Genomic DNA, 13925 nt, shown 5'->3' with positions numbered 1-13925 from the left:
CATAATGGAGGCCACCCCAGTGTTTCCAGCTCCAGTACTTACTGATCCCGCAATCCTTTGCCAGGTCGGGGATTACCCTGTGATCGGGGATTACCTAACAATCAGCAGCTCCGTTGCTGCCGGTAGATCGCAATCGCGCGAATGCGTTTTAATGCATTTAGCAGCTTGTCAGTTACAGTGCTGGTTTCTGCTGTTTCTTTTATACAGGTAAGCTGAGCACTACTATATTTGATGATTCGCTGCTGTCATGCCGGCAACATGTCGCCACAGACAAGTGCCATCTTGGATCTTGGATAAAGTATGAGACTTTAGAAATGACAGCGATGGAAATAAAACGAGCTGTAGCCCAATGACAGCCCTCAGACTTTAGAGAATATATATGGCGAATATTACTGTTGATTGCAGCATAATTCCAAAAATGCTTTAAAAAACAATTGCCAGATGGGAGCAGAATTCAATGTGTACTCCTAAGATGTGTATTACATTAAGTGTTTAAGAAGGAACTGCAGATGCTGGAAAATCGAAGGTACACAAAAAAGCTGGAGAAACTCAGCGGGTGCAGCAGTATCTATGGAGCGAAGGAAATAGTCAACGTTTCAGGCCGAAACGTTACCTATTTCCTTCGCTCCATAGATGCTGCTGCACCCGCTGAGTTTCTCCAGCTTTTTTGTGTACCTCCTATTACATTAAACTGGAATGTTCTGAAAGGTTATCTTACTACCTGTACAACTATCGTCATCCTCATCATCAGAAAGCGGAAGCAACCTTTTCAGAAGCTGCACCATTTCATCTGAATCAGCCACATCCACAGGACGCTCTCCACGATGATTCATCTGGTATGCATCCCCACCATTGCGCAAAAGCAATTTCACAATCTAAAAGAAAAGGGCATCAAGGTGAACAACTAAAAGCTCCTTTTCTCAAGAACCACATGCTCAGCAAAACTACATTTTAAAATGGTGCAAGACTGTTGTAAAACTGAGTAGACCATAATTTGTGGGAGCACTTTACACTTAAAAGTTCATACAGTGCCCTCCACAATGTTTGGGACAAAGACCCATCATTTATTTATTTGCCACAATTTGAGATTTGTAATGGAAAACAAATAAATCACATGTGGTTAAAGTGCACAGTCAAATTTTAACAAAGGACAGTTTTATACAGTTTGGTTTCACCATGTGGAAATTACAGTTGCGTTTACACATAGTCCCCCCCATTTCAGGGCACCATTGTTTTTGGGACACAAGGCTTCACAGGCGTTTGTAATTGCTCAGGTGTGTTTAATTGCCTCCTTTATGCAGGTATAAGAGAGCTCTCAGCACCTAGTCTTGCCTCCAGTCTTTCCATCAGCTTTGGAAACGTCTATTGCTGTTTATCAACACGAGGATCAAAGTTGTGCCAATGAAAGTCAAATAAGCCATTATGAGACTGAGATACAAGAATAAAACTGTTATTGGCCAAAACCAAGATTTATCAAAATCAACTGTTTAGAACATTATTAAGAAGAAAGAGAGCACTGGTGAACTTACTAATCACCAAGGGACTGGCAGGCCAAGGAAGACCTCCACAGCTGATGACAGTAGAATTCTCTCTATAATAAAGAAAAAAACCCAAACACCTGTCCGTCTGATCAGAAACACTCTTCAGGAGTCAGGTGTGGATTTGTCAATGACCACTGTCTGCAGAAGACTTCATGAACAGAAATACAGAGGCTACACTGCAAGATACAAACCACTGGTTAGCCGCAAAACTAAGATGGCCAGGTTACGGTTTGCCAAGAAGTACTTAAAAGAGCAACCACAGTTCCGGACAAAGGTCTTGTGGACAGATGAGACGAAGATTAAATTATATCAAAATGATGGCGAGAGCAAACTATGGAAGACAGAAGGAACTGCCTAAGATCCAAAGCATACCGCCTCATCTGTGAAACACGGTGGTGGGGCGTGTACGGCTGCTGAAGGTACTGGCTCACTTATCTTCATTGATAATACAACTGCTGATGGTAATAGCATAATGAATTCTGAAATGTATGGACACATCTTATCTGCTCAAGTTCAAACAAATGCCTCAAAACTCATTGGCTGGTGGTTTATTCCAAAGCAAGACAATGATCCCAAACATACTGCTAAAGCAACAAAGGAGTTTTTCAAAGCTAAAAATGGTAAATTCTTGAGTGGCCAAGTCAATCACCCGATCTGAACCCAATTGAGCATGCCTTTTAAATGCTGAAGACAAAACTGAAGGGGACTAGCCCCCAAAACAAGCATAAGCTAAAGAGCTAAATATGTCTGCAATACAGGCCTGGCAGAGCATCACCAGAGAAGACACCCAGCAACTGGTGATGTCCATCAATCGTAGACTTCAAGCAGTCATTGCATGCAAAGGATATGCAACAAAATACTAAACGTGACCACTTTCATTTACATGACATTGCTGTGTCCCAAACATTGGGGTGCCCTGAAATGGGGGGACTATGTATAAACACTGCTGTAATTTCTGCATGGTGAAACCAAAATATATTAAAATGGCCTTTATTAAATGTGAACTTTAACCACGATTTTTTTCTATTACAAATCTCAAATTTCGTTGTCTCTAAGTGCATTTCGTTGTCTCTAAATGCATTTCGTTGTCTCTGTACTGTACACTGACAATGACAATTAAAATTGAATCTGAATCTGAATCTGAAATTATGGAGTACAGAGGCAAATAAATTATATGATGGGTCTTTGTCCCAAACATTATGGACGGCACTGTAATGGTTTGTTTTTTATAATTGTTTGTTTATTATGGTGTTTACAGAGTACTATGTTTACATATCTGTCTCGGAAGGAACTGAAGATGCTGGTTTACACCAAAGATAGACACAAAATGCTGGTGTAATTCAACGGATCAGGCACCAACTCCGGAGAAAAATAAGAGATGTTTTGGTTCAGAACCCTTCGAAGGGTTTTGTATCTATGTTTACAAATCTGTTGTGCTGCTGCTGCAGCAAGTAAGAATTTAATTGTTCTGTTTCAGGATATATGACAATACGACACTCCCGACTCTATTACATTAAAATTCAACTTCATGTGACAAAATAAGTAGCTAACAAATGGCAATACGTACATCTCTATGTCCATTGCTTGCAGCATCATGCAATGGAGTATCATTTTCAAGACCCCGGGTATTTACATCAGCTCCTGCAAGTATCAGCAATTTAGCAACTTCATAATAACCCAAATTGCAAGCTTCATGTAGTGGAGTCCAGTCTAAGATTGCATGGGGTTAGAGCAAACAAGAAAAAAACAATTATTTTACAGAGTTTAAATGAGGATTTAAAAATAAACCTTAATTCACTTTTTTTAATTACTGACTTTGTGAATCCAGTGCTTGACAAATACATTCTGATTAACTCGAAGAATTATGGCAAGGGTCACAACATTGATTAAATCTGCACACTGCTTTTCAGTGTAGGTTTGTGTAGTACAGTGTAGTAATATTGCTTGCTGTTGAGCCTTTAAACCATGTGAGCATCAGCTCCTGCACTTCTTGCCGAGTATAAGATATGCAGGAGGTAAATCATGAGGTTAAAAAGGGATGAAATGGATCTGGCAGGCTAGGTAAAATCTCGACACTCCAAAGGTATATTAATAAGATGGTTGTGGAGAGAATAGGTCTTATTAAAGATCAGCATGTTTGCCATGTGTGGAGCCAGAAGCGGTGGGTGAGATTTTTAATTAATATTTTTCATCGTTTTTTACTGTGGTAAAGAACACGGAGGATAAGGAATTGAGGCAAATAAGCTGTGATGTCTTGGACCATATACAGATTACTATAGTGGAGGGATTGGCAGTCTTAGAGTGCATTAAGATATATAAATGCCCAGGGCCTGACCTTGTGAATACTCAGGCCTTGTGGGAAACAGAGGGAAGAAATTGCCGAGGCCAACTGCATGGATATCGTCTACCAACTGCAGAAGACAGAAGGGTGACTAATGTTATTTAACAGGGGCAGCAAGGAGAAGCTAGGTGACTACAGTATGGTTATCAGAGGTGGGTAAGTTAGAGGGGTTTATGAGGGACAGGATGGCAAAGACTGGGGTTAGGGGTAATCAAAGTTTTGTGCGAATTAATGTTGGCTTGCCTTGGCTTTAACTGAATATGGTTACCGGTTGGAAGAAGGGAGGCAGAACAGAGGGACAAAGCCTGTTTATGATTCATTAAAAATCTTATTATCGTAACCATATAACAATTACAGCACGGAAACAGGCCATGTCGGCCCTACAAGTCCGTGCCGAACAACTTTTTTTTCCCTTAGTCCCACCTGCCTGCACTCATACCATAACCCATAACACTCATGCATTCATACCATAACAATACAATGCTCCATATTACTTTGATTCTGCTGTAAATGTCAGAAGTTAACCACCAAGTTTGCGATTCTCTGGAATGTAGTCACACTTCAGCCTTACGAGAATCAAAATATCCATATAAATGGCTTGGTGAAAGTGAACAAGTTATTTTCCAAATTTCCCCCGATTTGTATTACTGCAGATTCCTCAGGTATTAATCATGTGCAGTTTAGCCATCCTATCAATCAGAAGGGGATGAGGAATAATTCCTACTAGAATCACCTGCTGAACAAAAATATTTTTGGCATCTGTGTCCTAAATACAGGTCTGACGTCTTGCATCTTTCAAAAGCTCAAATTTGGACGAATTCAATTTTATTATCGCCTGCAGAGGGTGCCATGGAGATGTTCAGAGAAGAATTGAGACCTTCATTACAGCTTTATTTTATCGTCAGAAATTCTAAGTTCAAGCAGTTTACAGTGGAGACATATTAACTATGTACACAATCTGCAAGACAAAGTGAGCACACCGCGTTTACCAATAACACCTTCCGTTTGAATGAATATGAACACAGGCGAGTGTTTGGGAAGCGTTGAGCGTTTTCAATGCCGCTTTGAATCCAATAAATACGTTTTTTTAAACCAACAGCATGCAACCAGTTGCAAATTTCACAAACATTGTCCAGGGCAAAAAGCATTTTCAATCCTAACAAATGGAGTTTATACCACTGGACGAATTGTGTTGAATAAACTGTGGCATAAACTGTGTTAATGTACTGATGTGCATTGTTAATGCAGTCAATCAGGTTTTAAAAGTGTGACTTTTAGCCACCCATGCCCAAAGGTGTAGGCCTCATTTATGATTCAAAGGTGAAGTCAATTATGCTGCTCTGTTTTAATTTAGTTTAGTGTCACATGTACCACGATACAGTGATTTTTTGTTGTTGTTGCGTGCTTTTCCGTCAGCGGAAAGACTACATGATTAAAATCAAGCCACCCACAGTGCACAGATACGGGATAGAGGGAATAATGTTTAGTGCAAGATAAGAGTCCAGAAAAATCTGATTAAAGGTAGTCAGAAGGTCTCTAATGAGGTAGATGGGAGGTCAGGACCGCCCTCTAGTCCGTGATAGGACGGTTCAGTTGCCTGGGAGAAAACTGTCACTGAATCTGGTTTTCAAATGTAACAACTCATTTATGAACTAGACTTGTCTATCCCAATCTTTGGCAATCTCCAAAGAGACTGGTTGGTCTCCATTAACTTTTATATGCAGTTTCTATTCATGTGCAAGTTTGAAAAGAGGCTTTACCATAGGAGTGGACAAGCGATTCTGATCCTATTGTCATTTACATGCAAATTCCAATAAGTGAGTTCGGTATTCCGAATAAATGCAAGGAATCATGGGATTTGTCAAAGGTCACAAGCGATAAAAACTCTCGGCAGCCGTGCTGCGGCATGGACACAGATCTGCACCTCCTTTGCAGCCAGGACCGAATCCGGGTCTCCTGCACTGCAATCGCTGCCGAACCGCCACTGAACCATCCCCGTCCCCTCCCGAGAGTGCCCAGAGTCAGACGGGAGCGGTGCCCTCAGGCCCACAGCCAGCGCAGAGAAGCAGCGCTATATCCAGCTCAACACTGCCTGTTTTGCCGGGTTAACCTACAGCCCTGCCAGGACTTACGGAAACGACGGCCCAGGCTTTCAGCCAGCACGGAGAAGCAGTGCTAAATCCAGCTCAAATCTGCCTGTTAACCCTCCAGTCCTGCCTGGACCTACGGGAACGACGGACCAGGCTTAAAGCCAGCGCAGAGAAGCAGCTTTAAATCCAGCTCAACTCTGCCTGTCTCGCCGGGTTAACCTACAGCCCCGCCTAGACTGACGGGCCACTAGCTCGGAGCCGTGGAGTTAGCGCTGCTTCTCCGTGCCGGCTGTAAGCCTGGGCCGTCGTTCCCGTAAGTCCAGGCAGGGCTATAGGTTAACTGTCTAACTGTCTAACTCCCGACGTCTCTGGCCGCCCCTGGACACGGGTGTGGCACTCGGGAGGGGATAGGGATTGTCCAGTGGAGGTTCGACAGAGATTGCGGCGCTGGAGACCCGGGATCAATCCTGGCTGCGGATGAGGCACAGGTCTATGTGCATGCCGAGTCACGGCTGCCGAGTGTGTGTTTCGCTTGTGACCCATGATCTGAGCATGCGCAGTCGGAATACCGAACTTGCTTATAGGAATCTGCATCACAAGAATTGGGAACTGGCTGATTATTTATTTGCTCCCTAATAGTGAGAAAGGTTGGGTAAATACTGCTGTAACTGAGATCAGCCAACATAGCTGATCAAAAACTGAACTTCCAGACTCAGCTATCACTGAGACAAACTCATTGAGACAGGAAAGCAAGTGAAAGACATCATAGAAACAAAATGCCAAAAATCCTCCAGGTATTTCAAATAATAAAATTTAAGGCCATTCTTTGACTCACCAGCAAAATCTTTAACGTTAACATCAGCACCTTGACTAATAAGCTCTTTGACTTGCTTAGTCTCACCACGAATGGCTGCCATGTGCAATGGTGTTTCTCCTCTCTCATTTCGTTTATTAACTTTGTCTTTTTGTCGAGATGAGGAACTTGGAGTCTTTTTCTGTCCTGGTGTTGCCTGAGATGGGTGGTTTGGAGTAGAATCTATAAAGAATAAATACAAATATTTGCTGAGTTAATGTTATAAATTACGCAAATGCAAGATTAATACTATTAGATTTAAGTTCCAACATGAAGCTTAGAAAAGTTAGCAGGATGGTTATACTGTAAAGCTATTTGTTTTTAGTTTAGAGATACAGCGCGGAAACAGGCCCTTCGGCCCACCGAGTCTGCGCCAACCAGTGATTCCTTTACACTAGCACTATCTATACACTCAAGACTATTTATAATTTTACCAAAGCTAAATTAACCTACAAACCTGTACATCTTCGGAGTGTGGGAGGAAACCGGAACACCAGGGAAAACCCAGTCACGGCGAAAATGCAAACAAACGTACAAACAGCACCCATAGCCAGGATCGAATCCAGGTCTCTAGCGCTGTAAGGCTGCAACTCTACCGCTGAGGTACCGTGCCGCCCATTAAAAGTTTTCGCAAAAGCATATATTTTTTACTCAACCTTACCAGCAGATTTATTTTCCCAGCATCTGCATTACCAATGATCAATAGAACAGATAATAAACATACATCAATAATGTTCCAAAACTATCTGAAATTGGGGATTCAGTGAAATGAAGGTGTAAACCACATTTCATCAAATGAAGTCGATTGTTGTCACTACATTCTTCTGCTTTTTAATAAAGATATACATTTGTTTAGAAATGTTAACACCAGCATACACCAGCTGCCTAGAAAAAAAAATTCATCAATGAAACAATAACATTTCATAGATAAAACAATTAAAGGACTAAATTGTAAATATGTGAATTCATACATATTTCTAAATTTGGATGGTCAATGAAAATATGCCTCAAAAGCAGAAAGGTATCACAAGAAGCACACCGCGGTGTAGAGGCACACAAGAGGAATCATTTAGGACCACAAATACAAAAAGATTTTCTTATACAATGCTTATTTTTAAAACTGAAATACCAATAATGATGTGAATAAGGGAGTTTAATAATTGACCAATATTTAACAAGCACACAGAGAGGAGCACACACAACAGTTGACTAGTTGACTGGGGAAATTAGAAGGTAAAGTGGAGGTTGTGCAAGATAGAATGGCACAGTTTATTACATTTTGAAAAAGGTAAAGGTTGCTCTAATATGCTCCTTTAAAGCCCTGTCCCACAGTACGAGTTCATTCCAAGAGCTCTCCCGAGTTTGCCCTGATTCGAACTGGGAGATTTACGGTAATGGCCATTCTTCGGTACTCAAGGCTCTCGTGGACATTTTTCCAACATGTTGAAAAATCTTCACGAGTCTTCCGGTGCTTACCTGCCGTTAACGAGTCTTCTCGAGTACCTGCCGTTAGCGTTACGAGCCGGTAAGAGACATCCCCGAGCTCCGATGTAACCGCTACGTTCATTCTCTGTGCTTACCACGAGTTTGATTTTTTTTAAACTCGGGAGAGCTCTTGAATGAACTCGTAATGTGGGACAGGGCTATTACCAAGAGTACTATTGTATTTTAGGCAGCATGCTGCTCAAATTGCATGCAACATTCCAACTGTTATTGTAGTGATTTTGATGTGCCACACATCCCAATTTATAACAATAAACTGTATAAATCATTACTTGGTCAAAATGAAAACCAATTTGCTAAATAAGAACATATTTAATTGGATTTGTACTAAAACATTCAGAACTGAGAAATCAGATTTTACTGCACTGTTCGTGTACAAAAAAGATGACTGATGTCAGAAGGAATTTCTTCATGAAACAAAAGATCCATTTAGAATTTATATCCAAAGGCCTTTGAAAGACTTTCCCATGTAGATGAACCTTGGAACAATTTGAGGTTCATTGTGATCAGAGTGAGATTATATTGGTATTAAGTTTACTTAATTAAGATTTTGTCATTTAGTAAGTGAGCAAGAGGTCTTACTGTAATAAAGATTGCACATATACATTACTGTAACTTCTTTTTTTTTTCCACTTAAATGTTTATTGATTTTTAAGAGATATTTTCAAAACAGTGCAACACCATCACCATAAATAAAACAAAGTAAGAAAAACAGCAATCAAAATAAAAAAAATAAGTAGATCGGGGGAAAAAAAAAAGAAGTAAATAAATAAAAAAAAATTGGAATAAGGCCGTGTGGTTTACTTACCAAATTAAAATAAGAAAAATCATTACATTGATTAGTTATCTGGAGATAATTCAACATTCATACCATCTAGTTCTATATAACGCAATCTTCCCATATCTAGCTCGGCATTTATCTAATTGGTGTCATGACTCAAGTAAACAGTCCATTTTTCCCAGATCTTCTCAAATGAATTCTCCTTGATACTCAAGGAATATGTAAATTTCTCCATATTAAAGATGTCTCGCACAATTTCCAACAACTGTCCCTGTTCTGGACTTTTTTCATTAAGCCACTGCCTGGTAATGGCCTTCTTACTTGCTGCAAGCAAAACTTTAATCAAATTTGTATCTTCTATTTTTACACTATCTTTAATACGCCCCAGATACATCACAGGGCAGGTATTTGGGATTTTATAACCCAAGATATTATTTACAGCTGCATTAACATTTTCCCAGCATGGCCTTATCTTTACACAGTTCCAGAAAATATGCGAGTGGTCTGCCTCCGTACTCCCACACAGCCTCCAACAGTGTTGTTGGACAGCAAGTTGTCTGCTTTTTATTTTGGGTGTTATAAAAAAGCGAGATAGATTCTTCCAGCAAAATTCTCTCCATACTAGTGAGCTTGTGGATGAACATTGTGTTTCACACATTTGATACCATTCTTCTTCTGTTATTTGAATCTTTAATTCTGCTTCCCATTTTGTTTTTATGTAGAGCGTTGATTCTCCCCCGCTTTCCACCAGAGCTTGGTAGAAAGCAGAGATGACCCGAGACCCCTTCTGTTTGTATGCATCCACAATCACCTTGATCACATTATTTGAAGTTTCATCTAGTTCTGGCCTTATCTCTTTTGTAAAGTAGTCTCTTAATTGCAAGTATCTAAAAAAATCTTTGTTTTCGAGACCATACTTTGACTTTAAATCTTGGAAGCTCATAAACTCGCCATTTTCTGAAACTGTATACATTGCCGTTATGCCTTTTTGTGCCCATTCTTTGAATTTTGAATCATACACCCCTGGCTTAAACTTTGAGTCATATGCGAACCACTTCAATGCGTGAACCCCTCTTTTTAATTTGTATTTTTCCACTATAACATTCCATATTTCTAACGTAAATGCTACTATTGGATCCATAGCATGTCTCAAAGCCCCTCTCAGATATTTGTCTCCCACCAAAATCTGGGTCTGGTAACCTTGTATCTCCCTTTCCATTTCTTTCCATCGAGATTCATAATCAGGTCTACACCAACAAGCCAGAGGTCTGAGTTGAGCTGCATAAAAGTATTTCCTCATATTTGGTAAAGCCATTCCACCCTTGCTTTTCGGAAGTTGAAGTGTTGTTAGTTTTACTCTTGGTTTTTTGCTATTCCAAATGAATCTAGAGATCATTTTATCCCAGGCTATGAATTTATCTCGGGGGACATTAATTGGGAGAGATTGGAATAAATATAGTAGTTTAGGTAGGATATTCATTTTTACCGTTTGTATTCTGGCACTGAAGTCTAGAGGAAGGGTCGACCACCTCTCAACATCCTTTTTGATGTTTTCTTCAATTTTGTTATAATTAGTTTCAAACAAGTTGGAAAGTGTTTTACTGTAACTTCTAATTGCAGTATTTAACAAAGAACAAGTTAAAAGATATGTTAATACATATTCATACCGCTTCTTACTATAACAGCGGCAACTAACTGTAATTTTAATTTCAGGATTATTTTAATTAAATATCAACGGAATAAAAACAACCTAAATGAGAGAATATTCACTTTCTTGTCATGATACATTTTCCCTTTGAAGGTATGATAGTTCAGAATGTTCTACCCTATAGTTTATCAGGAACCAAAATCCCACATAACGTATTTTTAGCATTGAATTTGAATAATGCTGGGACAGGAAATTGATGATTGCTCTTTGGACTTTACATAACTTTATTTATTGATTATATCATTGTTTTGTTGCTTCTATCAAATGCTGAGAAGTCCAAATCTTTCGGCTGTAATTTAACCTTTCTGTTATCAGGAATGCCTTATCAGTGCCAGAGACCTGGGTTCAATCCTGACCTTGGGTGATGTCTGTATGGAGTACTCGCGTTCCCACCTGTGGCTTTCCTCCGGGTGCTCCGCTTTTCCCTCCACAACTCAAAGATGTGAATGTTTGTGGGTTAATTTGCCTCTGTAAATTAACCATCGTTTGTAGAAAATGGATGACAAAGTGGGACAACCTGGAATTAGTGTGAATGGCCGGTGTGGGCGGTGGGCCGAAGGGTCTGTTTGAATGCTAATTCTTTAAATTAAACTAAAATGTTTGTTCTAGTTCTCTTCGATTTGCAGGGTTTTTATTTTGGTTACAGCTCAGTGATTGCCACGGTTGAAATATGGTAAAACACATTATCCCAACCTAACAAGATGAATACCATTTAGTGGAGAATATAATTGCTCATTTTTGCGTGGTACCCAACAATTATCTATATTACATTTTATCTGGCACTACCAGCACTTGGACTTTTTGATGTCATTTTGTAGATCCCCAATTACAGCCTCATGTTTAACTACTACTCCCAGCTTGACAATGCCTGCAAATTTGTTGAGATTTCTAATTATTGTATAATGACACACATTTCCATTAAAATGTAATGAAACTATCACAATGAAACATCCCAAGGCACTTTAAGCTTGTGTGGTTGACACTTTGTCAAATGCTTTGCACACGTTAAAATGCACATCTTACCACTTTTAGAGTCAAGTTAGGAAGCTAAATTCTCAAATTTTAACATTTTATATTTAACTTCTTCCAACATGATTCCATATGTTGATACACACGAGTTTACCAATGTTGAAACCCAGTCCAATATGCCTCCTTGTAGTTCCTTTCCTTTTTAATTATAAACTTTGTTGAAGTCTCAATTGCTATCACTGTAGCCTTGCATTCCCTACTACAGAGATAAACAGGCTGTCATTAACTAGCCTGAAGGAAGACTGACTCCTGGGGGAAGATTGGCCCGTCTGTGTTAGTAAATGCAACGAACAGTGGGATGATGGAGTTTGCTCTGCAGTCAGACATGTGGGCTTAAGGTCGATGACAGGATCCAGTTTTACAAAGACTCAAAGGCACAAGTAAAGCTATTTGTACATTGATTACCTTTACCAGAACTGGCTATGTTACTACAGTATTCAACTGCAATTCTACCATTCTGCAAATGATATTTTACTGAAAACAATGTTAATTTTTTCACATGCTTTTAAAAAAAAGCTGTCTTGAAAGATGCTTCCAATACAAGAGGAACTACATTTTCTAAATTTGCTAAGGCGTTGTTTTTATGCAAAAACAAATGTCAAGGTCAAGACAAAAACAATATAAATAGAGTTATATTAAAAAGTTACAATGCAAAAAATAGCAGAGAACAGACTTAAAATCAGCTGGTCAAATTACCTACTTAAGAATTGCTTATCAGAAGTCTAATCTTCAGCATTCCTTGGAATTTCATATTTGAGATCAAGAAATTCCCCAACAACGTAGCTGGGCCTAAGCTTTAAATTATACAGCAGCAGGTCAGGATCCTCAAGACCAATGATAAGAATAGTCTGACCCAATTCATTAAGCCTAAGCCTAAGCCACGTGGTCTGTCCTCCCTAATGAAAGATGGATTTAGATACAACAGACGTACACAAAATATTCACAGAATCCTGCAAGATAAGATTGCGACAGAGCCTATACTCTCTGTAGTTTAGAGCCGGGGACTCCAAACTATGGCCCGCGGGCCACATTCGGCCCGCCACAAGATTTTATCCGGCCCGCAACAAGCCCTTAACACGTTCCATGCGGCGGGCTATTTAGCGGGTTCTGTGGTAGCACGGGAACTTACACGTTCGTTTGCCGTAGGCTATCAAGTTGAGGTTTTGTGTGCAGATGCTGACAGGTTACCGTCGATGGCCCCGGGGAGACAGTGAAGATTGGCTACAGCAGCAGCCCCAGTGAGCCAGTGAGCGATGTGTGTGTGTGTGTGTGAGTGTGTGTGTGTGTGTGTGTGTGTGTGTGAGCGTGTGTGTGTGTGTGTGTGTGTGTGTGTGTGTGTGTGTGTGTGTGTGTGTGTGAGTGTGTGTGTGTGTGTGTGGGGGGGTGTGTGTGTGTGAGTGGGGGTGTGTGTGTGTGTGTGTGTGTGTGTGTGTGTGTGTGTGTGAGTGGGGGTGTGTGTGTGTGAGTGGGTGTGTGTGTGTGTGTGTGTGAATGTGTGTGTGTGTGTGTGTGTGTGTGTGTGTGTGTGTGTGTGTGTGTGTGTGTGTGTGTGTGTGTGTGTGTGGGGTGTGTGTGTGTGTGTGTGTGGGGGTGTGTGTGTGTGTGTGTGTGTGTGTGTGTGTGAGTGTGTGTGTGTGGGTGTGTGTGTGTGTGTGTGTGAGGTGTGTGTGTGTGTGTGTGTGTGTGTGTGTGTGTGTGTGAATGAGTGTGTGTGTGTGTGTGTGTGTGTGTGTGTGTGAGTGTGGGCGTGTGTGTGTGTGTGAGTGGGTACAGCCAGCAAAAACGTGCAAAATTTATAATGTGCCCTCATGCTGAAAGGTTTGGAGGCGTGTGTTGTGTGAGGGGGATGAAGGTCGATGTGAGGGGGGGGGGGTGTGTGAGTGGGGGGGGTGCGTCACTCTTGAAATAAGAGGATGGGGTGCGGGGGTAGGTAGTCTTGTGTCTCTATCCAAGAGTGGGGGTGCAAGTATATGTAAGACAAAAGTGGGGGGGGTGTGTCTGTGAGTCATGGAATCTGGGGGGTCTGTGAGTGTGAAGGGGTGTAAATGCCCTCTTGTGAGTGGATGTACAAATAGGGGT

The 13925-nt window shown here is 40.7% G+C and overlaps 1 protein-coding gene across 5 annotated transcripts in view; it reads right to left on the bottom strand.

The window, feature by feature from the left end:
* The window catches only part of ankrd12 (ankyrin repeat domain 12), a 169297-nt gene that overhangs the window by 31230 nt on the left and 124142 nt on the right, over window positions 1-13925 (bottom strand). For all 5 annotated transcript variants that reach the window (XM_055633933.1, XM_055633932.1, XM_055633934.1 and 2 more), the window contains 3 exons: window positions 6808-7008; window positions 3109-3251; window positions 722-875 (listed from right to left, as the gene is read on the bottom strand). In XM_055633933.1, the coding sequence (XP_055489908.1) occupies window positions 722-875; window positions 3109-3251; window positions 6808-7008 (498 nt within the window). The remainder of the gene's footprint in view (window positions 1-721; window positions 876-3108; window positions 3252-6807; window positions 7009-13925) is intronic.

The sequence above is a fragment of the Leucoraja erinacea genome, chromosome 4 (assembly GCF_028641065.1).
Source record: "Leucoraja erinacea ecotype New England chromosome 4, Leri_hhj_1, whole genome shotgun sequence".
Lineage (NCBI taxonomy): Eukaryota > Metazoa > Chordata > Chondrichthyes > Rajiformes > Rajidae > Leucoraja > Leucoraja erinaceus.
This window is presented reverse-complemented; position numbering and strand designations above follow the sequence as displayed.